This window comes from Trichophyton verrucosum (assembly GCF_000151505.1).
Source record: "Trichophyton verrucosum HKI 0517 chromosome Unknown contig00360_1.f1.exp, whole genome shotgun sequence".
In the NCBI taxonomy this organism is placed as follows: domain Eukaryota; kingdom Fungi; phylum Ascomycota; class Eurotiomycetes; order Onygenales; family Arthrodermataceae; genus Trichophyton; species Trichophyton verrucosum.
This window is the reverse complement of record NW_003315402.1, coordinates 84,738-108,711: the sequence shown is the minus strand read 5'-3', so window position 1 is coordinate 108,711 and position 23,974 is coordinate 84,738. Positions and strand designations below refer to the sequence as shown.

Sequence of the window (23,974 nt, the reverse complement as noted above, 5' to 3'; positions counted from 1 at the left end):
GTTTTTTTAGTTAACTATGTCTTTCCAGTTTTTTTTTTTTTTCTGTTTTGTTTTTCGTGCTTTTTTTTTCCCCCTTGTCCATGCGAAGGGGTACAAGGAACTGAATGCACTCATGGTGAAAAAGCAACTGAGCGTTCGTATAAAGGTGCATTCTTAGAATGGTGTAATTGAGATATTGTACGGGAGTACTTGTGCTCCTTAAAGAGGATATGCAGGACCGGTCTGGTCTGTCCCCAGATGCTGTGAAACAGGGAGCAGGAAACCTGGCCTGACATCGGAGGCGAGTGGATTGATTGAGTAATATCCCTAGGATGGCTTGAGGCACAGTATATCCATTTCCGGCCGTGGAGGATTATGGCGAAGGGAGGAATTTTTTTTTACCCTTCCTCTCCCCAGTCGCTTATGCACAACTGCCCAGCTTCCGCGGTGCAAGGAGAAGATCCACCATATCAGTTGGGGAGATCGACGTTCCTGGTTTTGACATCGGATGCCCCCAAAAACTTGAAGGGGGCTGTAATATAACAGCCTTCCCGGGCTTGAGTGCATTCGGTGCTAGCTCGTCCCAGGTAACGTCAACTGTGCAGGAAGGGACCTCAGCTTGCGAGGTAGCGGCCGGCCTTCCCACAATTATTTAGTCCAAAAAAGGTGCAAAGAGGAACAAGGTTTATATTACTCCCACCTATATGCATGTCCCTGCACCCAATGAAGTATCTCTCGGGGCAATGTCGCAAGGCTCGGCACACAATGCCTGTCTGCTGATTTTCGCAAGGCCGGGTTTCGTATTATTATTAACAATTCCACAAAGAGATGCTAGAGTCTCGAAATTGGCAATCCAGACCGCATTGCGCGGGAAGAGCTGTGTTAGATGCGCATACCTGGGCCCGAAGAAAAACGAGATGCGCGATAGAACGAATCGGATACTCCGAGACATTTTCCTCGACGTATTTATGCATATCTGCATCAGCGTCGGAATGATCCTTCCCCAGGCCGGCCGCAAGAGTAAGAGTTGTACTCGGCAACTAGGAACAAGCCAGTTGCCAAGCTTGCGGTAACTAAGGGGGAGTGGAATCTAGCGTCCGAGGTCATTAGCCAGATAGTGATGCTGGAAAGACATCTCGAAATTAGACAGCTCGCATTCACGGGAAGTGGTAAAGAGTGGTTGAACCAATCGATATCGGGAGGCGAACGTTGGGAATAGGAAGAAAGAAGGTTTTTTTTGAGGGACGCAGAAATCTTTCTCAGTCGTGGTTGAATGATGAGTTGCCACAGCATACTCCATACTGTTTATGTTAGTAGCGAACCGTTTTCCACAGCCCACATGAACAAAAGGGGGAACGAAAGCTGGGCAACCGGCTATGTGGAGGAATTAGTTACGGCCAACAGGAAGCGATATCTTTATAAACCAATCTACGCACGCGTTGATGACAAAAAAAGGGGATTCATCCGGGCATTAAAGGGTCAACGAGGAAAGAGAGGGAAACGACGGAAGCGGGGGAAAAAGAAGAAAAGCATTAGGAAAGGATCAATGGACATTAACGTCGTCAAATAGGTGAGACGAAAACGAAGCCAATGGCACTTAGAAGTGCCATGGTGATATATTGATGAGATGCCGTGGGTATCGTGACCAGGAAAAAGGAAATAAAAGATTTTCCAAGCAGATCATGTCAGTCACTGCTGTCCATCCAGCCTCGGGACATCTCGACAGCCTTGGACCACTTTTTATAAATTCGATTGCTTTCTTCTTCAGGGAGCTTTGGTTCGAACACCGTCTTGTCTGATTGTTTGAGGCCGTCCAGGTTTCGGGGGCCTTCCCAGATCTTGATGGCGATCCCAGCGGCAATTGCCGCTCCCAGCGCTGTTACTTCGTGCATTGCTGGGCGTTTTACAGGTATGCGAATGATATCAGCTTGTGACTGCAGCTGTGCGTTAGCTTGTTACGTCACTTAATGGCCCGAGTCAGAATGATACACGTACTTGCATGCAGACGTTGGAAGTACTTAGGCCGCCGTCCACCCTCAGCTCAGCAAGCTTTTGTCCGCTATCACGTTCCATAGCATCCAAGACGGCCTTGGTTTGAAAACACACTGCTTCTAAAGTTGCTCGGGCGATATGACCCTTCTTAGTATGCTGTGTGATACCAACTAGTCGGTATACTGTTAGTATGACAGCTTTTTTTCTTCTTCCACCGTTGTCCATTTTTGTTTCGTTGACTTAGGGGGGCAAAAAGGGAACTTGAACATACATATTGTTCCTTTTGCGGTATCGATCCAATAAGGAGCGAAAAGACCGCTGAATGCAGTAACGAAGACGCAGCCACCATTATCTTGTACACTGGAAGCCTCGTCATCGACCCTCCTGGCATCTCGGAAGAAGCCCAAGTTATTCATAAGAAAGTTGACGCCGCTACCGGCAACGGCTATGCTACCTTCCAAGGCATATACCGGCTTTGAGTTCGCGCCCAACTGATATCCCACGGTTGCGAGAAGCCCATGAGAGGAGATAACTGGCTTTTCACCAACGTTGTAAAGCAAAAAGCAACCGGTTCCGTAAGTATTTTTAGCCATGCCAGGCTCAAAAGCTTCATGACCTACCAATGCAGCAGACTGGTCACCAAGACAACTCATGATTCGAACGCCTTTGAGAACTCCGGTGGCCAGCTGTCCAAACGCCGTGGGATCTGCAGATGGAACTATTTTTGGTAGTCTCAATTTTGACTGATCTAGGCCGAAAAAGTTGAGTAGCTTGTCATCGTATTTGAGGGTATGTAGGTTAGTGAACATGGTCCGCGACGCATTCGATACATCAGTTACGAATACATTTTTCTCCTTGCCACCATTGAGATTATACAACAGCCAAGTGTCGACAGTACCGAATGCCAGGTTACCAGCATCATAAGCCGTCTTCACCTCTGGTACATTTCGGAGTAACCAGACCAACTTGGCAGACGAAGAGTATGTTGATATGGGCAGACCACATATTTCCTGCAGCTGATCGGCCCCTTTCTCCTTGAACTCTCTGACTATGGACTTGGTACGAGTATCTGGCCAGGCTATAGCATTGTATAGCGGCTTACCGGTCTCCCAGTCCCAAACGACAGTGGTTTCTCGTTGGTTGGTAACTCCAAGAACTTCAATCTCACTGATATCGTGACCACTATTGATAAACGTCTTCGTTGCCTGCTCGATGCACTTTTGCGCAGAGGAAACAATCTCTGCTGGATCTTGTTCATGCCACCTATAAGGAATTCGTTAGCAAGACACTTGGACCGATTGAGAAGAAAGATGGAAGACAAACCCAGGCTGGTCATGTACCCGTCCAAGCTCTGTCTGATGGGAGGCAGCAATGCTTCCCTGCAGGTCAAATATGATGAACCGAGTACTGGTAGTGCCTTGGTCAATGGCTCCTATAAACCTGGACGGCCGCTCCTCCCGGCTGGGTAGGATCGCATTGCGAACGGCAAAAGTGTCTAGTCCGTCTTCAAAGGTATCTGCTAGTCCCTTGACGACCTCTATGGCGCTCTCTCGAAGAGCAGCAAGCGAGTTCTTGGTTGACTTCTCCTCGGCCATGACTCGTATACGAGATCTGTCCTGATCTTGTGGGGGTAAAAGAAACCGGGGAAGCCGTTTACACACCACCAGCGCCACAACCAATAGGTCCACCGGCAGCCAACATCTGTAGTATAGCAGCGAGAGGCGAGTAGAGGGATATGCGGTCGCCGTAGACGGAGCGTGAAGAGGGAATGCTTTATACGGCGAAACCCGGGGAGAAGGTGTTTGTGCGAAGAAGTCTCTGCCTGATCACGCAGTCGCGGGGGGTTGTTGTGGTTCCTGTGGTTCCTGTGGATTAAGCGCCGGCGGGGCGAGCACAGCCCAGAAAACAGGTAGTTCGCCGGCTTTCCGATGCACCGCGGCAGATGACACGATGGTACGATGATGCGGCCATGGCCAGGCTAGGTAGCTATAGGGACAAGTATAGGATGAAAGTGGTGTTGATGCTGCTGCTGCTGATATGAAGGCGAAAGACACCGCCAGCAGAGACGTCGTGAGATCAAGCTCTGCGGTGTTACGGTCTCTGGGCTCAACCACAACATGCAGTGAGATCGGATGCGAGATCCGAAGCAGTAGAAGCGGATGAAGAAAGACGAAGAAGACCCTTGACGGGCGCTACGCTGCGAATCACAGTGACGATCTAGCCGCGCTTGCACAGAATCCGGGGAGGCTGCCCTCGATCCCAGCGCCAGGGGAGCTCGCTATGGTGGCTCTCTGATTTGTCGGGCCGGGCGGCACACAGTCGGACTATTGATTCGGCCTAGGCTGGATGGATGGCATGCAGGATCGGGCAGATGATGTGCAGATGCGCTTGTCGGCTGGCCGGATAGTGCCATACGACTTTTGTGCTTGTGTGAGGCAGGCTATAGCGTTGGTTATATGCGTGGCTGAGGAACAAAGGAAAAGGTTGATATCAAGTAAATAGACGTTTTAGCTACAGGTTTGGTCTAAGAAACAAAGGAAAGTCGACCGTTCAGGCTTTTTGTGAGATTAACTTGTTTTTTTTGTTGATGCGTGTGTGGGTTAATTTACAAGGCACAGGTGAACGGGCTTAGTTTCCAACAAGAGGGGCAGATAGGAAAATAAACGGGGATATGGCGGACAGACGGGCAGGAAAAAGCAAGGAAAGCCGGATTTACTCGGCCTCCTCAGCAGCAGCAGCCTCGGCCTTAGCAAGGTCCTTCTCTCGGGCAGCCTGGAGAGCCTTGATTTTCTCGGTGATGCCGTGCTCGGAGGTGAAGTGGGAAGCAAGCTGCTCTCGGCCGACCAAGCTGCAGACGATGGCGGCGCCGACGACGAAGGTAAGGACGAATCGGTACATGCCGTACCAAGCTGGAACCCACCCCTTGACAGCAGCGCGGGTGTCGTTGTAGTACAGGAAGGTGAAGGCGAAGAACTGGGTGATCAAGGCATACTCAACCGGGAGGAGGAGAGTAGGCCAGGCGACAGCTGGGGCAACGACACCGGTGGCATAGCGGCGGAAACCGTGCTTTCCACCGTATCCAGCCCACTCCATACCCCAGTGGACGGCTCCAAGGAAGGAGAGGATCTATATCTAGTCAGATACCTCTATAATTGTAGTCATAGTTTAGAGAGCATAAATAGAACATACCACAGCGCCGTAGCCAACCTGGATAGGCTCAATGAGGTTCATCATAGCCTGAGCAGTCTCAACAGAGATGTACTGGGTAGTTCCGAGAGTGACGGCGTTGTTCATCTCCCAGGAGAGGAAAACAGTCTGGAGCGAGGTCACGACGTAAGGGACAACACCAGCCAGGCCGTAGTACAAAGCCTCCTTGGGGACACCCTCCAAGCTGAAGGTATCCTTGATAATTTTCTAGAGCAATGTTAGTATCAACACTATAGCTGCCGCTAATCGGAGATATAAGCCGAATATTCAACATACCACATCGTTCTTCACACCAGCCATCATATCAACATCGGGCTCTTCGATCAGAGTCTTCTTAGCCTCCTATTTATTTTTTTTTAAAAAAATATCAATTAGTCTATCTATCAACCTCAAAAATCTAGACCGTTCTAATGGAATTGCAGTATACGGTCACTTACAGTGGAAGAATAGCGGACAAGGGCGGTGGTGACGGGCTGGCGGAAAGGCGAAAGCGCCATGGAGGTTGACCGTGGGCCAGCCCATTGCCTGGCGGAGGTGGTCAACTGGGCCTTGAAAGCAGTGTTGGTCCAGGCACTTCGAGCAATCGAAGCGTTTGAGCTCGATACGGCTCTGAGCACAGAGCGCGCGGCAGCTGTTCGATACAACATGGCGAGGGTCAAAGAACTGTGGTAGTTGGAAGTTGGACGGACTGAAGCGGAAGAAGTCGGCGGGCAAGCGCAGGACGCAGAGATAACCGGCCAGGCAGCGGAGGAAAGCTGTCAAAGCACGATGGAGGAGTGGAGATGGGTGTCCCGTGTGTACTGGTCGTACCCGAGCGATGCAGAGGTGCCAATTGAAGCTGAAGATGTCGCTTTTCCAACACACAATTTGCTCGTCGTCGCTTCAAGTTTGATATCGAAGTCGGGATGTTGACGCTTAGTCAGCGGAGTAAAGACGGACCGCAGTAGCTTAGTAAGCATGATCAAAGCCCGGGCCGTGACCGCCGGCCTGCAAAGTCGCAAGTAAAAAGGACGAGGACCAGGACGACGCCGACGCCGACGAGAGAGGAGATCGAGAGACATGATGGAGGGACGGTGAGGAGAGATGGGCTGTCGGAGGAGAGAAGATGGTCACAGAGGTAAGGGAGAGGAGAGGAGGACCAAGGAGAACAGGAAGAGAGGAGAGCTCGTGGTGCTGTACTAAGCACTATGGGCGACGGTGACCTCGATTGCCTCGCATCGACTCGACCCGGGTATTTGGAGATTCGAAATAATACAGTAACTGGCCCAGCCAAGTGAGAATTCGTGGCGTCAAGGAGGATGTCGAGCAATTGCACCCAGCCGAGTCGTCTGCATCGGGCGTAATGGCAGATATTGATAACTGCCAGCAGCTGTGTAAGCTGCCATCACGCGAGATGCACACGACGGGACGACCGAACAGCACCACGACCGAGCAACACTCGACAAAACCTACAAAAACAGAAAATCTACAGGGAGGAGAGTCCCCTCATCCTCCTTATATATACAATTACTGCATTCTCACCTAGAAAGAGGGTCGATTAAAATGGTATCCAGTAGTGGCGCCACCTTTTGACAGTTTGCCTTATGTCCGGCCATCGACCATTCGCAGCCCTTACATTAGACAGAAAACGGTTGGGAGACGAGACCGCTCCGGCGGATCAGCGTACGGAGTACGGAGAAAAATGCAGGAACTCGTTTACTGCTGGAGACATATCCTTGAAGCAGGCCCATACGCGGTTATCCGACGGTGTTGGTATGATGGGCAACCAACAGGAACAAATCTTGACTCAAAAGCCACGCTATAATGGAAGAGTAGAGTTATGAGAGAGTCGATAACGGATACTCGACAGTAGATCGCCCGTAACTGGGAGATCTGCTTCATGAGCGAAGCAGAAAAGACCACCTGTAGATGATCATAGTGAACCGAATAGACAGCCAGTTTTTGGCTTGTTCAACTTCAATATGCAGTAGCCTAAAAGAGTCGCATCGCCAACTGTAGTTACTGCATCTTCATGCAGGCAGTCTGTCCTGGCGAAGTGTCTCGCCTGCAGTCCTGCCATCTTGCTTGGTCCCCTTAGCAAACAACTCGAGAATCTTTCACGACATACAACATACGTCTCTCGCTGCCATACACTACATAAAAGCACCGAATCGTTTGAGACAAAAGTGAATTTGTCTATTCTCCTGGTCTGCAATTGACTGTGCCGACCCTCACTTTGCGTCAGAGGCTGCCCGGTTTTTCTGTGGTTGACGAGGGGTGCATCACTTAATGACGGTTAGAACTCCAACGACCACCAACTATTCAACCTCGCTGCACTGGTTTTACTGACCTCAAGTCTACTGTTAACAGGAATAAAATCGTTAAATATTGTTGAGTCGCCCATGGTCTCCGAAAACCCATCTCAGTACAGAACCTTGTACCGGGTCGAGACTGCTGTGGTCAGCTGCGTGAATCGGCCATAGCCACGACGCCGCCATGTTAGAAGGGATAGTTGCGAACCTGTTGAACAGGTTCCTGGGGATGTATGTGAAGAACTTCGATGCAGGACAGCTTAATGTCGGTATATGGTCCGGTGATGTCAAACTACGAGACCTGGAACTTCGCCGCGAGGCACTTGACCAACTACATCTACCGCTGAACGTCATCGAGGGCCATCTCGGCGAACTCACGCTCTCTATTCCATGGTCTAATCTTCGAGGGAAGCCCGTGAAAGTGCATATTCAAGATGTGTTCCTCCTTGCGGCGCCGAAGGAGGATTCCACTTACGACCCAGAAGAAGAGAGGAAGAGAGAGCATGCGGTTAAGATGGAGAAGCTTGAAAGTGCTGAGCTTATCAAGGAGCAGAATACCGAGGGTATGAGCCAGGAGGAGCAACAGAAGAACCAGAGCTTTACGCAGAGCTTGATCACTGCCATCGTCAACAATCTCCAGGTGGCTATCAAGAACGTTCATTTTCGTTATGAAGATGCTATTGCTGCTCCTGGGCATCCGTTCGCCGCGGGTGTCACGATCAAGGAACTTAGTGCTGTCAGCACGGATTCAAATTGGAAACCTACCTTTATACAGTCGACATCTACCAGCAATTACAAACTTGCTGTCCTGAACTCTCTGGCAGTCTACTGGAACACAGATGCAGAGCTCTTTGCACCAGACCATGGAGCTTCTGCAGAGTCAGGAGAAGCTGGAGATACTGATGCCCCGATATTCAGCCATGCTGATTTGCTAGAGAAATTCCGAGATGCTGTTGCTACGGGTGAGAACAATCAGTATATTCTCAAGCCTGTCAGCGGCAAAGCTGGTCTGGAATTAGATACCTCTCAGAATGTCGATCATCCGCGAGCCAAAGCTAAATTGATATTCGATGAACTCGGCTTTGTGCTCGATGACCATCAATATCGTGATGTTTTGATGCTAGTCGACCTCTTTCATTACTTCATTCAGCATCGAGAGTATCGAAGCTTGATGCCCGCTTGTCGGCCAAAGGAAGACCCCCGTGCCTGGTTCAGGTTTGCTGGTCAAGCCATTCTCAGTAAAATCCACGAACGAAACCGCAAATGGACTTGGGGCTATATAAAAGAACGGAGGGATAATCGTATCCGGTATATCGAGTTGTTCAAGATGAGAAAGAGAGAGGACCCCATGTCACCTGCGGAGACGGAGGAGATGAAAGCTCTTGAAGAGAAATTGTCGTACGAAGATCTGCGGTTTTGGCGGTCCCTTGCTAGAAACCAGCTGAGAAAAGAGAGGATTGAGTGCCCAAAGAAGGTCGTCAGACAGCAGACCTGGTCCGAGTGGATATGGGGAACGAGTCCAAAGGAGGAAGACCAGCCCACGTCCATGACGGACGAACAACGACAGGAACTGTATCAAGCTATAGACTGGGATGAGAAGAAAGCTATAGCTGATGCGGTTGATCTCCCCCGAGACTCCGTCAAGTTCCAGGTAGACTCAAGCCTCCGAGCTGGCAGCTTCACCTTAAAGCGAGATCCTCATGGCAAGGCGGATGAGATATTAAAGCTGGTCTTTGAGAACTTCCAGGCAAAGGCACTACAGCGGCCGGATTCGTTCTTGGTCCAGGTTGATCTCGGTGGGTTACGGCTGTTCGATCATACCACGGACAACACTGCCTTCCCTCAGATTGTCCGTGTTAAAGATAGCTATTCCATGCCAAGCGAGAATGTTGAAGAGATTACTGAAATGGATATACCCGAATCCCCTGACGTTGAAACGATAGACCGTGAGAACGACGATAGCCTGTTCTATCTCCAGTTTGAGTCAAACCCCCTAGATGGGAGCGCGGATTCTGCTCTTCGCATGAAACTCAAAAGTCTTGAAGTTATATATACCCGAAGGTATTAGTTGAGATCGTCAAGTTCTTCCGCCCTCCGGAACGACATATGGAATCCATCGGTGCTCTCCTAGAAACTGCGGGAGCAACCGTTGCCGAAATACGTCAGCAGACAAGGGCTGGGCTGGAGTTTGCCCTTGAAGAGCACAAGACCATTAACGCCCAGCTGGACATCCAGGCTCCACTTATTATTATACCCGAGAGCATCACTACAGGTGATAGTATGTGTCTCATCTTTGATGCCGGTAGAGTTAGTGTGATCAGCAAGCTGGTCGACAAGGAGACTCTGAAGATGGTTCAAAGCAAGCAAGGCACTGAAATCGGCGACGATGACCTCAGCCGACTTGAATCCTTGATGTATGACAAGTTCTTGCTAAAGCTCGATTCAACACAAGTTCTTATTGGGAAAGGCATTGAAGCAACCAAGGCTGAGCTAGATCCAAAAACGGAATCGAAGAACCTGCATATCATGGACCGGATCAATATGGACTTTGTGCTTGAGTTATGCATCGCCCCCAAGTCAACACTCACCAGGACACGGATATCAGGCCATCTTCCAGAATTTCACGCCTCTATGTCGGATACGAAATACAAAAATCTCATGAGATTGATTGACATTGCCATCCCGAGATTCGACACCGATGAGTCGTCCACCAACTCAGCGGAGAAAGTCGCACAACCAGAAACTACGTCAGTTGAAAGCAGAGCCAGGTCGCAGTCAATTCAATTTCCTCGACAAAAAGATGTACCTGTTTTACAGTCGGAAAACGACATCGCAGGCCCCGATGATAAGAAATCAGCAGAATCGAAGACTCCTAAAAACATACATCGACGTATGTTTGAATTCAAGTTTACCGTGGATACCCTGAGGGGCTCATTGTATCGATCTGACCCCAGCGATGAAAGAAAAGATAGACTGCTGGTTGAACTGGTGGCTGAACACTTCCAACTCGACTATAATCTAAGAGAATATGACATGGCTGCTGACATTGTTCTGAAATCTTTGAGTATTGAAGATTATATTGAAGAGCATTCGTCTGCCCCTGAATTCAAGAAAATCGTCACATCCAGGGGCTTCGATGCAAATGAAGAGAAGGACTTGTTCACTCTAAAATTTATCAGAGTTAATCCCAGCTCTCCCGAATTCGTTTCAGTGTATGATGGCGTTGAAATGAACCTCGACCTAGTAGTGTCGACCATTAATCTGATTGTTACCCGGAAGACATTGCTTACCCTATTGGATTTCATTTTAATTACTTTCACCAACCAGAATCCACAGGACCAAGTTCAAAGCTCTCATGAACAAGCCGCCTCCAATGACTTAAAGGAAGCTCCGAAGCCAGCTAATACAGGGAAAATTCGAATCAGCTCAAAGTTAGAGAGGATTTCCCTTATCTTGAATGACGATGGCATTCGTCTAGCCACCCTCAGTCTGAATACTGCGGATGTTGGAATATTCCTTGCCAATGAAACAATGCAGATCAAATCGAGAATGGGCAGTCTGACCTTATTCGATGATATCAATGAAAATGGCAAGTCGTCAACAGTCCGTCGGCTTATGAGTATTGAAGGGGATGATTTCGCGGATTTCCGCTACCAAACTTTCAACCCGAAACTTAAAGACTATCCTGGTTACGATTCAGAGGTAGCTTTGCGATCTGGTTCGATCAAAATAAACTTCATCGACGAGCCGTACCGAAGGGTTATTAATTTCCTAGTTAAGTTTGGGAAGATGCAAAGTATATTCAATGCAGCCCGTCAGGCCGCAGCCAACCAAGCTACACAAATCCAAGAAAGCTCATCACTGATGCATTTTGATATTATGGTCAAGACACCCATCCTGGTGTTTCCCCGAATAACCGACCGAGACGGACCTCGAGATTTCATCACCGCTCATTTGGGAGAGATATATGCTAGCAACGAGTTTTCTCAAGCTGACCATGGTGAAGCAAAATACCTGGTTAACACCATCACCGCTGGAATCCGTCATATCCGCCTCACTTCTACCTTCTACTACTCGGAAGATGTCTGTGAAGAATTGGAGATGATTGAGAAGGTGGATATGGATTTCAATATCAAATATGTTCAAGAACCCATTGACAATTCCATACCTGTTATGCGTGTCGATGGCTCTATGTCACCCACCAATCTTCGGATTTCGCAAATGCAGCTTAAATTCCTCCTTGAGCTATCCCAAACCATCCCTGCTGCGTTTTCACCCGACCAAGAACTTCAAGAAGGACAAGCCCAACAGGCCCTACCCGAACTATCTGCGGGGTTAAGTACAGCCGCTAGTTCAGACAAATCCAACGAGTCCAAGTCACTCACGGACGGACCCGGTAAAAATGCCGCAGAGCCTAAAAAGTCAATTCAACTCGAATTAGGATTCCGCGTGGAAACTATTGGGTTAGAACTGCTCCTTGTGAACGAGGAGGCTCCGGTTCAATCTCTCGATGATGTTAGCTTGTCTAAGTTCTTCTTGAGCAATACCAACGTGAAGCTCCGGATGTTGAACAATGGATCCCTCGAGTCTGAACTGCTTATTCACTCCTTTAATGTACGAGACAGCAGATCAAAGGAGACAAACCGGTTCCGTAAGATTATGTCCCTGGTTAATACCGAAGTTCAGCAGCAGTTTATGGCCAGTCTTTCTATGTCCGGTGGTACCGATCGCCAATTAGTGGTGATGGTAACAATCGATAGCCCGCGTATTATATTCGCTGTCGATTATCTGTTCTCTCTCAAATCATTTGCAGCAGCGGCATTCCCTGCTGAGCCAGATACAGATGCTTCGGAAAGCTCAGATGAAGAGTCCTCGGGCCCGGCTGTGTCGCGTGACAACCTGCCGTCCAAACCAACGACTATTCCTTCAAGCGCTATGACAGCAGAAAACAAATCTTCCCTTACAATGTCCTTCAGATTCAACATGGTTGATTCTCAAGTCATCCTGGTCGCTAACCCAACGATTGCGAACACAGAAGCTATCGTCCTGGGGGCTAAACAAATCGTCTATTCCCAGCAGAATGCGTCAACTCTTCAAATCACCAAGGTCGGCATGTTCCTTTGCCGTATGGATAAATTTGAGACCAGCAGACTGCGTATTCTGGATGACTTTTCGCTAGAATTATCCATGGATACTCAGAGTAAGAGCAAAAGTTTCTCTACCACCAGGATTGACATGCATGTGGAGCCATTGATTCTTCGGTTGTCGCCACGAGATATCCTCCTTGCTCTGCAGATAATGAACAGAGTATCTGAGATGACTTCACCGACACAACCTCAGAATGCAGCAAGCGAGTCGAAAGCCATTGCTGCTAAACCCACACAGGCAGACCTACAGTCGCCAAGTACCCCTGTTCAATCTCGATTGACTGCAGCAGATAGAATTCAACAGTCATCCATAGTGAAGAAGGAAGAAATGTCCATTCAAATGGATGGTATTAGAGTTATACTGATTGGTGATGTACACATACTTCCCTTGCTTGACTGGAGTGTGCAGTCATTCCGAGTCGATGTTAGAGACTGGTCTGCGAATATGAGTGCTGATACCACTTTCGACACCTTCATCAACGTTTACAATTTCTCGAAGTCCACTTGGGAGCCGTTGATTGAACCATGGCAACTTGGATTCCATATGTCGAAAGAACTAAGCCCTGACATATTCTCTATTGATGCCTACTCCCATAAGAACATGGAGTTAACAGTCACATCTGCAACAATTGCTTTGGCGTCTAAAACAATGCAATTCTTGTCTGCGGATGAGGACGTTCTTTCAAAGCCCAGAGGTACAGATACTCCTTATCGAATCCGAAACTATACTGGCTTTGAATTGCGAGTATGGGCAGACACTGGCAACGGAGAGGAAGGGCATGCCTGTACTCTTGAAGACGGTGAAGAATACCCCTGGAGGTTTGAAGACCCAACTACTATGCGAGAGAACCTTACTCCGGAGGGCAACGCTGGTACGGTAGGAATTAAGCTTGAGGGCAGTGGATTCGATAGCATCAGCCGCATCCCCCTCATCCGTGAAGGGGAAACACTTTATAATCTGAAGCCAAAGAAAGATAAAGTGCTACATAAGCTATTGGTGGAAGTCAGCTTGGGGACAGATTATGTCAAGTATATCACCTTCAGATCCCCCCTTGTGGTGGAGAATAAGACACAGATACCCGTTGAGGTTGGGGTATATAGCCCCGAAGAGGGACATCTTCTTAAGATTGAAAAAATACTTCCAGGTGATTCACGTCCAGCACCAGTGGGTGCCGCCTACCTACATTCTCTCGTCGTGCGCCCAGATCAAGGCTTCGGGTACAATTGGTCAAACGAGAGGCTCTTCTGGAAAGATTTGCTGAGACGACCGACCAGAACCCTCAAATGTCAGAGTGAGAATGGACAGCAATCTCCACCATTCTACTTCCAGATGAATGCCACTTTTGACAAGAATGATCCTCTTCTGTCCGTATATCCGTACATGCGGGTCCGTGTCTCTGCTCCCATTGAAATCCAAAACTTACTTCCATATGACTTCAAGTACCGCATATATGACAAAAACTTGAAGAAAGATTGGACGAACTTCCTTAGAAAAGGAGGAGTGAGTCCGGTCCATGTCGTGGAGCTTTCTCATGTACTCCTCCTAAGTATTGACATGCAGGATACCGCATTCAGGCAATGCGAGTTTGCAATAGTCAATGGGAATGTCCAAGAGGATTTCAGGAGAGAGTCTACCCTTACTGTCCAAGATGATCAAGGCCAAGAACTGAAACTAGGCCTTCACTACTTTACCGTTCCCGATAGTGGTGGTGCCTTTAAGGTCTCTGTGTTCAGTCCCTATCTTGTTCTGAACAAAACCGGACTCGATCTCAATATACAAAGCAAAGGCGTCTTCCACGGAGGCAGGTCTGCAGCGGGCCGGGCTATAAAAACAGACGCAATGAATGGAGTCCGTTCTGCAATTCCTTATATGTATTCTTATCCAACAGACGACCGTAAGAACCGGTCCGTCTTGAGGGTCAATGGCTCTTCGTGGAGCAAGCCCCAGAGCTTCGAAGCCATAGGAAGCAGTTTCGAGGTTACTTTACCAGGTTCCAACGGCCGAACCGAGTATCACGCAGGCGTGACGGTAGAAGAGGGGACTGGTAAATACAAAGTCACTAAAATCGTCACAGTGTCCCCTAGATTCATACTCGAGAACAGGTTGGATGAAGAATTGGTTGCTCGTGAGCCAGGTTCTTCCAATGTTATCTCTCTAAAGCCTCGTGAACTTGTTCCGCTGCATTTCCTCAGGCAGGCAGCTGAAAAACAGCTTTGCTTCTGCTTCCCTGGTGTTAATAATCAGTGGTCCTCCTTGTTCAACATTGCTGACCTAGGAATAACTTATGTGAAATTGGCAAAGGCAAACCAGCGCCAGAGATTACTCAAAGTCGAAGTGCTTATGGAAGGTGCTACGATATTCTTACGCATTAGTATGGAGGCGGTGCACTGGCCGTATTCTATGAAGAATGAATCGGATGCAGAATTCATATTCTTCCAAGCGGTATGACGCTAACCCCCGGAACCGTTTATCAATATCAAACTAACCAGTTTTAGAATCCAAACGTTAGCGAGGATGAAGATGATCGTAGCACTACCTGGCGGCCTATCCGTTACCGTCTTCCGCCCCGTAGTATTATGCCCTACGCATGGGATTATCCTGCCGCGAAAAACAAGTCTCTTGTTCTGCTATGTCGAGGAAAGGAAAGGTACATCAAACTCGCTGAGATGGGCAACTTGATACCAATGAAGCTCCCGCCAACCCAGGATTTGCCCCAAAAGATTATTGATATCCGCATTGAAGCGGAAGGTCCTACACAAACTCTTGTCTTATCCAATTTCCGACCATCAAGAAGTGTATATAGGCAGCAAAAGCCTGCCTCTTCTCAAACCAGTGTGTCCACTGGATTCGAGGTCAAGGAAATCAACTCGGACATAACGTTCAAAGCCCAACTTCGATTAAACGGTATCGGGATTTCCTTGGTCAACCAGAACTTGAGGGAGCTCGTGTATATCACTTTCCGCGAGATAGATCTCAAGCTCAGCGAATCTAAGATCTACCAGACGGTCAACACCACTATCAAGTGGATACAAGTTGATAATCAATTATATGGCGGAATATTCCCAATTCTTCTATACCCAAGCGTTGTCCCGAAAACTGGTAGGGAGATGGAGGCGCATCCAATTTTCACAGCTACGGTTACCCGGGTTAAAGATGACTCATACGGAGTCTTGTATGTGAAGTATGCTTCACTGCTTGTTCAGCAGATGACTCTTGAACTCGATGAAGACTTCATTTTTGCCCTCCTCGACTTTGTGAAGGTTCCAGGCGCCTCTTGGTCCGAGGAACGTGAGGACCCCATTTGTGAGGCTGAACTTGGTATTCCGGAACCAAAACACGAAGCACAAGGACAGGACGTGTATTTTGAGGTCCTTCACTTGCATCCTATGCAGCTTGATCTGTCCTTCGTTCGTACAGAACGAGTCAATGTTGAGGATACGACAGAGTCGTCTAACCCATTGATGTTCTTCGTCAACGTCATGACTATGTCAATAGGTAACGTTAATGATGCTCCGGTTAGATTAAACGCACTGCTTCTGGAGAACGCAAGAGTATCTATCCCGATGCTTGTTTCGAATATCACAAACCACTATACTCAGGAATTCCTTCGTCAGGTCCACGTTGTTATCGGCTCTGCGGATTTCCTAGGTAATCCCGTTGGTTTGTTTAACACCGTGAGTTCCGGAGTTGCCGATATATTCTATGAGCCATATCAAGGGTTCGTTATGTCCGACAGACCTCAGGAGCTAGGCCTCGGAATTGCCAAGGGTGCCACTTCATTCGTCAAGAAGTCGGTGTTTGGAATTACGGATAGTCTTACAAAGTTCACGGGAAGTGTCTCCAAAGGTCTCGCTGCCGCAACACTGGATAAAGAGTTTCAGGATCAACGAAGGATGTCTAGAGCCCGAAATAGACCAAAGCATGCTCTTTACGGAGTGACTGCAGGAGGCAGTGCTTTTGCCACCAGCATGGCAAGTGGAATTGGTGGTCTTGCGCGTCATCCACTGGAGGGTGCTGAAAAAGAAGGATTCCAAGGTTTTGTTAAAGGTGTCGGGAAGGGCTTCTTAGGACTTGCAACAAAGCCAGCACTCGGTGCTTTTGATCTAGCTTCCAGTAAGTACTCACTCAGCTCTCTCTCACACTCACTCTCTCTCTCTCTTCTTTTTTTCTCTCTCTCTCTCTATTGAACACACTTATCTAACTTTAACGCAGATCTTGCTGAAGGAGTAAGAAATACGACTACAGTTTTCGATGCCGGGGGCCTTGACCGAGTTCGTTTAACTCGCTTTATTGGTCGAACTGGAATTGTCAAACCGTATTCTCAGCGAGAAGCACTAGGCCAATTCTGGCTCAAAACGACGGACGATGGCAAATACTTCAACGAGGAATATATTGCTCATCTGGAGTTCCCTGGAAAAGATATGCTTGTGTTATTGACATATAATCGAATTATGCTTGTCCGATCAAAGCGTCTCACAACAGAATGGGACATCAAATTGACCGATATTCAAAAGATATCGAAGGAGAGAACGGGAATGACCATAACGCTAAAGGGCGGCACCAACGGACCATTCATACCGGTACAAGATGAGAGTGGAAGAAACTGGTTCTACAAACAAATTGCTATTGGTATGTTTACTTATCATCGTTTCTCCCGGCAAGTTGAGCATATTCAGTAACTAATCCCTGGTTGATAGCTGTCAACGCATTTAATGAGAAGTATAGTGCCAAGGGATAGCGTCTGCCAACTGTTTCTAAGGTACGGAAATGAGAGATGCAAAAAAATAACATGCATGGGGAACCCACTATTCTTATATACATCCAATGTCCTTTCATATTCTTTAGCTACATTCATCTTGTGTATTGGTAATGCTAATTGCTATGATTAATCTTTATGGGGCACTTTTCTCGGTTATGGCAAAAGGTTATTAATATAAATGGCACTTTACGATTCTGTGTACAGTTAACACAATAAAAATTAGACTACCCTAGCTAGACGTTTGATTTTCTGGACTATATATGTTCCGCATTTCCGCAGAGTAGGTGCTCAAGTAATACGGCTTCAGGAGGTCTCAAGACGGGACGTACGACAAGCCTCCTCCACTGCCAAGACCGCGTCCGCCCTGTTGGGTGCGGCAACGTGCCGCTCCCGCCTTCCCGCTCTCACGAGGAGCTTAGGCACTCCATATTTCGACCACTTGCTTTTCCTCTAGCGTTATTTGCCGCCTTCGGATATCCTTGGACACAACTAGGCTGCTGTAGGCTAGCAGGCTTTGATAGACAAAGGACTTGTGTTGATCATGCGCTAGTTATTTATAATTTTTTAAAGTGATTTATACGACCGCCTTGACCATTTAGAGGTATATGCAACTGGGAAGCAGTACTCTAGTACGGAGTGCTCTGTAGTTAGTTGCTCTTCGGCTCACAGTTAAATCTGATCATATATTGTGAAAAGTAGCGTAAACGGTAAACAAATACACTATTACGGAGTACGGAGTACAGAGTACGTGGACGTGTTGCTCCTCATTTCAGTCAACGAATTAAACAAGGTGCAACCCCCCGAGCTTTATTAAAGTCTGCATTCCACATTGAACCTACTTTGAGGCCTTTGACAGCTAATCTTCTAGAGATATGCAATAAAGGCTATATCGTTGGCTATATGATTCAATCGGCAGTCACAATTGCCGGGAAGGCCTGCTGCTGCTTTACAAGGTTGTTCACCTCCTGGCGGTGTAACTGTTTGATATCGTTACCCACACAGGGCAAGCCCATGACCTGCGGGGTTACTTATATGGGCCACAATGCAGGCGTGGGGGGTTGGATCGAATCAAGCAACAAGCTTAGGTATGATTTGCAGAAGAAGGGTCGGGAATGTACTTCGGACAGGCGAGGAGGGCACTTCTGTCAAATATTGACTTGCTCAAATAGGATGGATCTCGCTAGTGCGCAAGCTCCCCCAACTGGCAGGCCTACGGGAGTATATACTTTTGTATATCCCAGCTTAAACTTCGCGTGAAGTAGCTCGACATTCCGAGTATTCTCTGGTCCAATAGCTATGAGGTGGAGTGGATGTCGACTATTACATACATGGAGACCACTGACACCTTGACGGAGAATACGGAGCTGGCTCCCCGTGATACAGGACCATGTCTGACTCACGGGGAATGTTGCTCCGTGATGGGGCTAAAGCCGCTGCAACCAGCGATCTGCCAACAGCTGGTAATTCAACAAGCCAAATATTCACAGCTGTCAGTCCACGAGGCCATGCATTGGAAGTGTAGTCATAAATAGGGCGTCAAGAAAGATACTTGGCTGCTTGTCATCAGCTGCATATTCAGGAGGTCAAATCCAACGTGTCCAGGAAGGTTTTGATATTAAAGGGCGTCCATTGCCGATCAGGTGATCGGCTACGGCATCCATGTAACAATACTTTGGATGTCCACGGCAACGGCTGACCCCGTCATCGCGACAGAGCCGTTTTAACTCTGCAGGCCTCCTTGTCCAGCTGATATATGAGGTTTTAAAAGGCCAATTACTAGGCCAGACGAAGACCAGGGACAAAAAACTCTGCCACGATACAAAACAAGATCGAAGTTTCAAAGCAGAAAAAAACAACGAAAAAACAACAAAAACAAAAAATCGGAGGCACTGCCACTTGGAACAATTAATGGACCAATAAGAAGCTGCAGCAATCCGCAAGGTCCGCCAATAAACATCGGCTAATGTAATCATGCAGAAAGAGAGATCTGTACGGGCGATACTGCGTTACACGCTAGTCCTCTTTGGGCCTGGAGTTGTTGCACCCAGGTCTCATCATGGGCAGGCGATTATTGGCTGGCAGCCGTAATATGTCAGCAGACTGCCCCAGCCCCGGGCGTATCGTACGGTAACCGCCGCCACTGCCCGAGCTAAAGGCGGCATGTAATTAATATCCGGCCCAGTTTCTGCCGGCTTACTTAATCATATTACGGCCCTTTACCCGATCGGGAAGGCTTGCTGTCCTATTTTTCTCTTCGTCTTTTCCGCCGGCTCCAACTTCGACCTCAATCGTCTTTCTCTCGCAACGTCCGTCTTGACTCTGCCTGCTTTTGTCTCGCGATATCCTGCATTCGTGCTTCATTCTCGCCTTGTCTGCGAGCAATTGACTGGTTCTACCCGTATGTATCCTCGTCTGTCTTTCCCCTGCAAGCCAGCCCCCTTTTAGCTGCCCGGAGTAGCTGTGTCGTGTGAGTCTATGGGAGGTTGTATGCAGCTCATGAGCTGATCTATTGATTGTTGCTTTTTCTGCGATGCCGTCCGAGCCTCTTTTGCTCGTTCAGCCCATATTCTCCCCCTAGTACTCGCTGAGATCTGTTCTATTACTTTTTCTTCCCTCTTTCTCTGTTGTTTTCTGAATCTTAACTAACGAAAGAATCCAAAAAGCAGATCCTGAATTATACCTACACCTGTCTCTCTTGAATTAAGGGAGACGTTCTGATGACCTCGAGTTCGTGTGAGGCGGAACGGCAGATATAGTCGATAATTCCAGCCTCTTTCGACATCCATTATATACTCCGATACTTTTGGTGTCCTCTTTGGCTGGTCGTATTTGAACTTCTTTTTGCATCCCTTTGAAACGCGGCTGAAACGTCGATAAAAAAAATTACTAGATCGGGCGGTCCAGAAAATAATATCTTATAGGTATGAAGAAACAAAGCAGAAGAGCCCTTGGTATATTATTATAGACAGATGGGCTAACCGGCACTTCTTCTCATTAGAACGTCTTTTTTTCCTTTTCATTTTCTAATATATTTGTGAATATGTTTCGAACAACAAGAGCTGTGACGCTGAAGGCGTCCGGAGCTTCTTCCCTTCTCCGGCAATCGTATACTCGCTCGATATGTTCTGGAGCAAGGTCAAATCTTCAGCTGACAGCCCGGAAACCTCTGGGTGTTGTCTGTGCCAGAAAAGCCTGGGAGCAGACCAGGGGTTACGCCGTTGCGACTGGCGAGACCAGCAAAGGAGTGGTTCGTACAGGCTTTCTATTGACATTGGAAAAAATTACTTTTTGAACTAATTAGCTTGTGTACATAGGACCCAAATGACTCTTTCCTCCAGGGCAACACCGCCAACTACATCGATGAGATGTACATGGCCTGGAAGGAGGACCCTCAAAGCGTCCACGTTTCATGGCGTACCTACTTCCACAACATGGAAGAGGGTAAGATGCCCATCTCGCAAGCCTTCCAGCCTCCACCCACCATTGTCCCTACTCCTACAGGCGGTGTCCCTCAGCATATGCCTGGAAACGCAGCCGGAACAAACGTCTCCAATCACTTGAAGGTCCAGCTTCTTGTCCGCGCGTATCAGGCTCGTGGACACCATAAGGCAAAGATTGACCCTCTCGGCATTCGCGGGGAGGCTGATTCTTTTGGATACAGCAAGCCAAAGGAACTCGAGCTGTCCCACTATGGCTTCACTGAGAAGGACCTTGACGAGGAATTTGCTCTTGGCCCAGGAATCCTCCCTCGCTTCGAGACTGAGACCCGCAAGAAGATGACTCTTCGTGAGATTATTGATGCCTGCGAAAAGATCTACTGTGGCTCTTTCGGCGTGGAATACATCCACATTCCTGACCGCGTTCCTTGTGACTGGATCCGTGACCGTATTGAAATTCCCCAGCCATACAAGTACTCTGTCGATGAGAAGCGTCGCATTCTGGACCGTCTTATCTGGAGTTCCAGCTTCGAAGCGTTTTTGGCCACCAAATTCCCCAATGACAAGCGCTTCGGTCTGGAAGGCTGTGAGACCCTGGTACCCGGTATGAAGGCATTGATTGACCGAAGTGTCGACTACGGTGTCAAGGATATTGTTATCGGTATGCCTCACCGTGGTCGATTGAACGTCCTCAGCAACGTCGTTCGTAAGCCCAATGAGTCTATCTTCAGTGAGTTCAGCGGTAGCGCCGAACCATCTGATGAGGGCTCAGGTGATGTCAAGTACCATCTTGGTATGAACTTCGAGCGCCCAACTCCCTCTGGAAAGCGTGTTCAGCTTTCACTCGTTGCCAACCCCTCTCATTTGGAAGCCGAAGACCCAGTTGTCCTTGGAAAGACTCGCTCCATCCAGCACTACAACAATGACGAAAAAGAATTCAACACTGCCATGGGTGTTCTTCTTCACGGTGATGCCGCATTCGCTGCCCAGGGTATCGTTTACGAGACCATGGGTTTCCATTCGCTACCTGCCTACTCCACTGGAGGAACCATCCATATTGTCGTTAACAACCAGATCGGCTTCACCACTGACCCCCGTTTTGCCCGATCCACCCCTTACTGCTCTGATATCGCCAAGGCCATCGATGCTCCAGTCTTCCACGTGAACGGTGATGACGTCGAAGCTCTTAACCACGTCTGCCAGTTGGCCGCCGACTGGCGTGCCCAGTTCAAGAGTGATGTTGTCATTGACATCGTTTGCTACCGTAAGCAAGGCCACAACGAAACCGATCAGCCCGCCTTTACTCAGCCTCTTATGTACAAGCGCATTGCCTCCCAACAGAGCCAGATCGATAAGTACGTTGAGAAGCTCCTAAAGGAGAAGACATTCACCAAGGAGGATATTGATGAACACAAGAAATGGGTCTGGGGAATGCTCAACGACAGCTTCGAGCGCAGCAAAGACTACACCCCAACCAGTCGAGAGTGGCTCACTTCCGCCTGGAACGGATTCAAGACCCCCAAGGAGCTTGCCACTGAGGTCCTCGGTCACCCTCCTACTGGCGTTGAAGCAGAGACCCTCCAGATGATTGGTGCTAAGCTTGGAAGCATTCCTGAGAACTTTACTCCACACCGCAACCTAAAGCGTATCTTGGCCAACCGGGAGAAATCCATTAAGGAAGGCCAAAATATCGACTGGTCCACTGCTGAAGCTCTTGCTTTCGGTACCTTGTGTAAGGAGGGCCACCACGTCCGCGTTTCTGGCCAGGATGTTGAGCGTGGCACGTTCTCTCAGCGTCACGCCGTCCTCCACGACCAAGAGAACGAGAGCACATACACTGCTCTCCAGCACATCAGCCCCGACCAAGGATCCTTTGTCATTTCCAACTCCTCCCTCAGTGAATATGGAGCGTAAGTTCCCCTTATTCCGATCTCTGTTGTTATCAGGCTAACTGTTTTTTCCAGTCTCGGCTTCGAATACGGTTACTCGCTAACCTCTCCTAACGCTCTTGTCATGTGGGAAGCTCAGTTCGGTGACTTCGCCAACAACGCCCAATGTATCATTGATCAGTTCATTGCCTCCGGTGAATCGAAATGGGTTCAGCGATCTGGTCTCGTCATGTCTTTGCCCCATGGATATGATGGCCAGGGCCCTGAGCACTCTTCCGGCAGACTGGAACGTTACCTCCAGCTTTGCAACGAGGATCCTCGCGTTTACCCAGCCGCCGACAAGATTGACAGACAACATCAGGACTGCAACATGCAGATTGCCTACATGACCTCCCCCGCCAACTTGTTCCACATCCTCCGTCGACAGATCAACCGTCAATTCCGAAAACGTAAGCTTATTTTTGTCCTGATTATTTTAAATATATTAGGCAAGTACTAACTGTCTTTAATAGCATTGATCATTTTCTTCTCGAAATCCCTTCTCCGTCACCCAAGCTGCCGATCCTCCATCGAGGAGTTCACTGGCGATTCCCATTTCCGCTGGATTATCCCCGATGACCAACATGGCAAACAGATTGATGAGCCTGAGAAAATCGAGCGTGTGATTATGTGCTCCGGTCAAGTTTGGGCTGCCCTCACCAAGCACCGTGAGGCCAACGGTATCAGGAACACTGCCATCACCCGTATCGAACAAATGCACCCCTTCCCCTGGCAACAGCTGAAGGAGAACCTCGACAGCTACCCCAATGCCAAGGACATTGTCTTCTGTCAAGAGGAGCCTCTCAACGCCGGAAGCTGGAGCTACATGCAGCCCCGCATTGAGACCCTTCTCAACGAGACTGTCCACCACAACAGGCGCCATGTCCTGTACGCCGGTCGTAACCCAAGCGCTAGTGTGGCCACTGGCTTGAAGAGCAGTCACATCAAGGAAGAGCAAGATCTATTGCACGACGCTTTCACCGTTCACCAGGAAAAGCTCAAGGGCGAGTAGATCGCACAAGAAATTAAACAGAAAGCAGATGGGAGCTGAAGTGTCTCCCATTGAAGATAGCATTTCTACATGCATGAGTGTGATGGCCTTTCATTTGTCCTTTTCACAACCACCTTTGTTTCCATAGTGTATAAATCCGAATAATTTTCTTTCATCGCATTCATTCCGTCCTTTGTTATCGATGTTCTTCCTTTATTTAAATTCTTATACAAAGCCCGAAG

The 23,974-nt window shown here is 48.4% G+C and overlaps 4 protein-coding genes across 4 annotated transcripts; 2 read left to right on the top strand and 2 right to left on the bottom strand.

Moving 5' to 3' along the window:
- Positions 1–1,664: 1,664 nt before the first annotated feature.
- Positions 1,665–3,566, bottom strand: TRV_04664 (uncharacterized protein; the record flags this gene model as incomplete). Its single annotated transcript, XM_003021186.1, has 4 exons — positions 1,665–1,919; positions 1,975–2,210; positions 2,243–3,234; positions 3,295–3,566. The coding sequence occupies 4 exons, from the start codon at positions 3,564–3,566 to the stop codon at positions 1,665–1,667; spliced, it is 1,755 nt and encodes a 584-aa protein (XP_003021232.1).
- A 1,117-nt stretch (positions 3,567–4,683) lies between these two features.
- On the bottom strand, positions 4,684–5,825 carry TRV_04663 (uncharacterized protein; the record flags this gene model as incomplete). The annotated part of the gene is made up of 4 exons (XM_003021185.1): positions 4,684–5,097; positions 5,161–5,385; positions 5,455–5,520; positions 5,616–5,825. The coding sequence occupies 4 exons, from the start codon at positions 5,823–5,825 to the stop codon at positions 4,684–4,686; spliced, it is 915 nt and encodes a 304-aa protein (XP_003021231.1).
- Positions 5,826–7,698: 1,873 nt separating this feature from the next.
- TRV_04662 (uncharacterized protein) lies at positions 7,699–17,296 on the top strand (the record flags this gene model as incomplete). The annotated part of the gene is made up of 4 exons (XM_003021184.1): positions 7,699–9,415; positions 9,538–15,059; positions 15,113–16,730; positions 16,863–17,296. 4 exons carry the CDS (start codon positions 7,699–7,701, stop codon positions 17,294–17,296), a joined length of 9,291 nt encoding a protein of 3,096 aa, XP_003021230.1.
- A 3,120-nt stretch (positions 17,297–20,416) lies between these two features.
- Positions 20,417–23,753, top strand: TRV_04661 (uncharacterized protein; the record flags this gene model as incomplete). The annotated part of the gene is made up of 4 exons (XM_003021183.1): positions 20,417–20,623; positions 20,691–22,723; positions 22,778–23,151; positions 23,215–23,753. 4 exons carry the CDS (start codon positions 20,417–20,419, stop codon positions 23,751–23,753), a joined length of 3,153 nt encoding a protein of 1,050 aa, XP_003021229.1.
- Between the last annotated feature and the right edge of the window lie 221 nt (positions 23,754–23,974).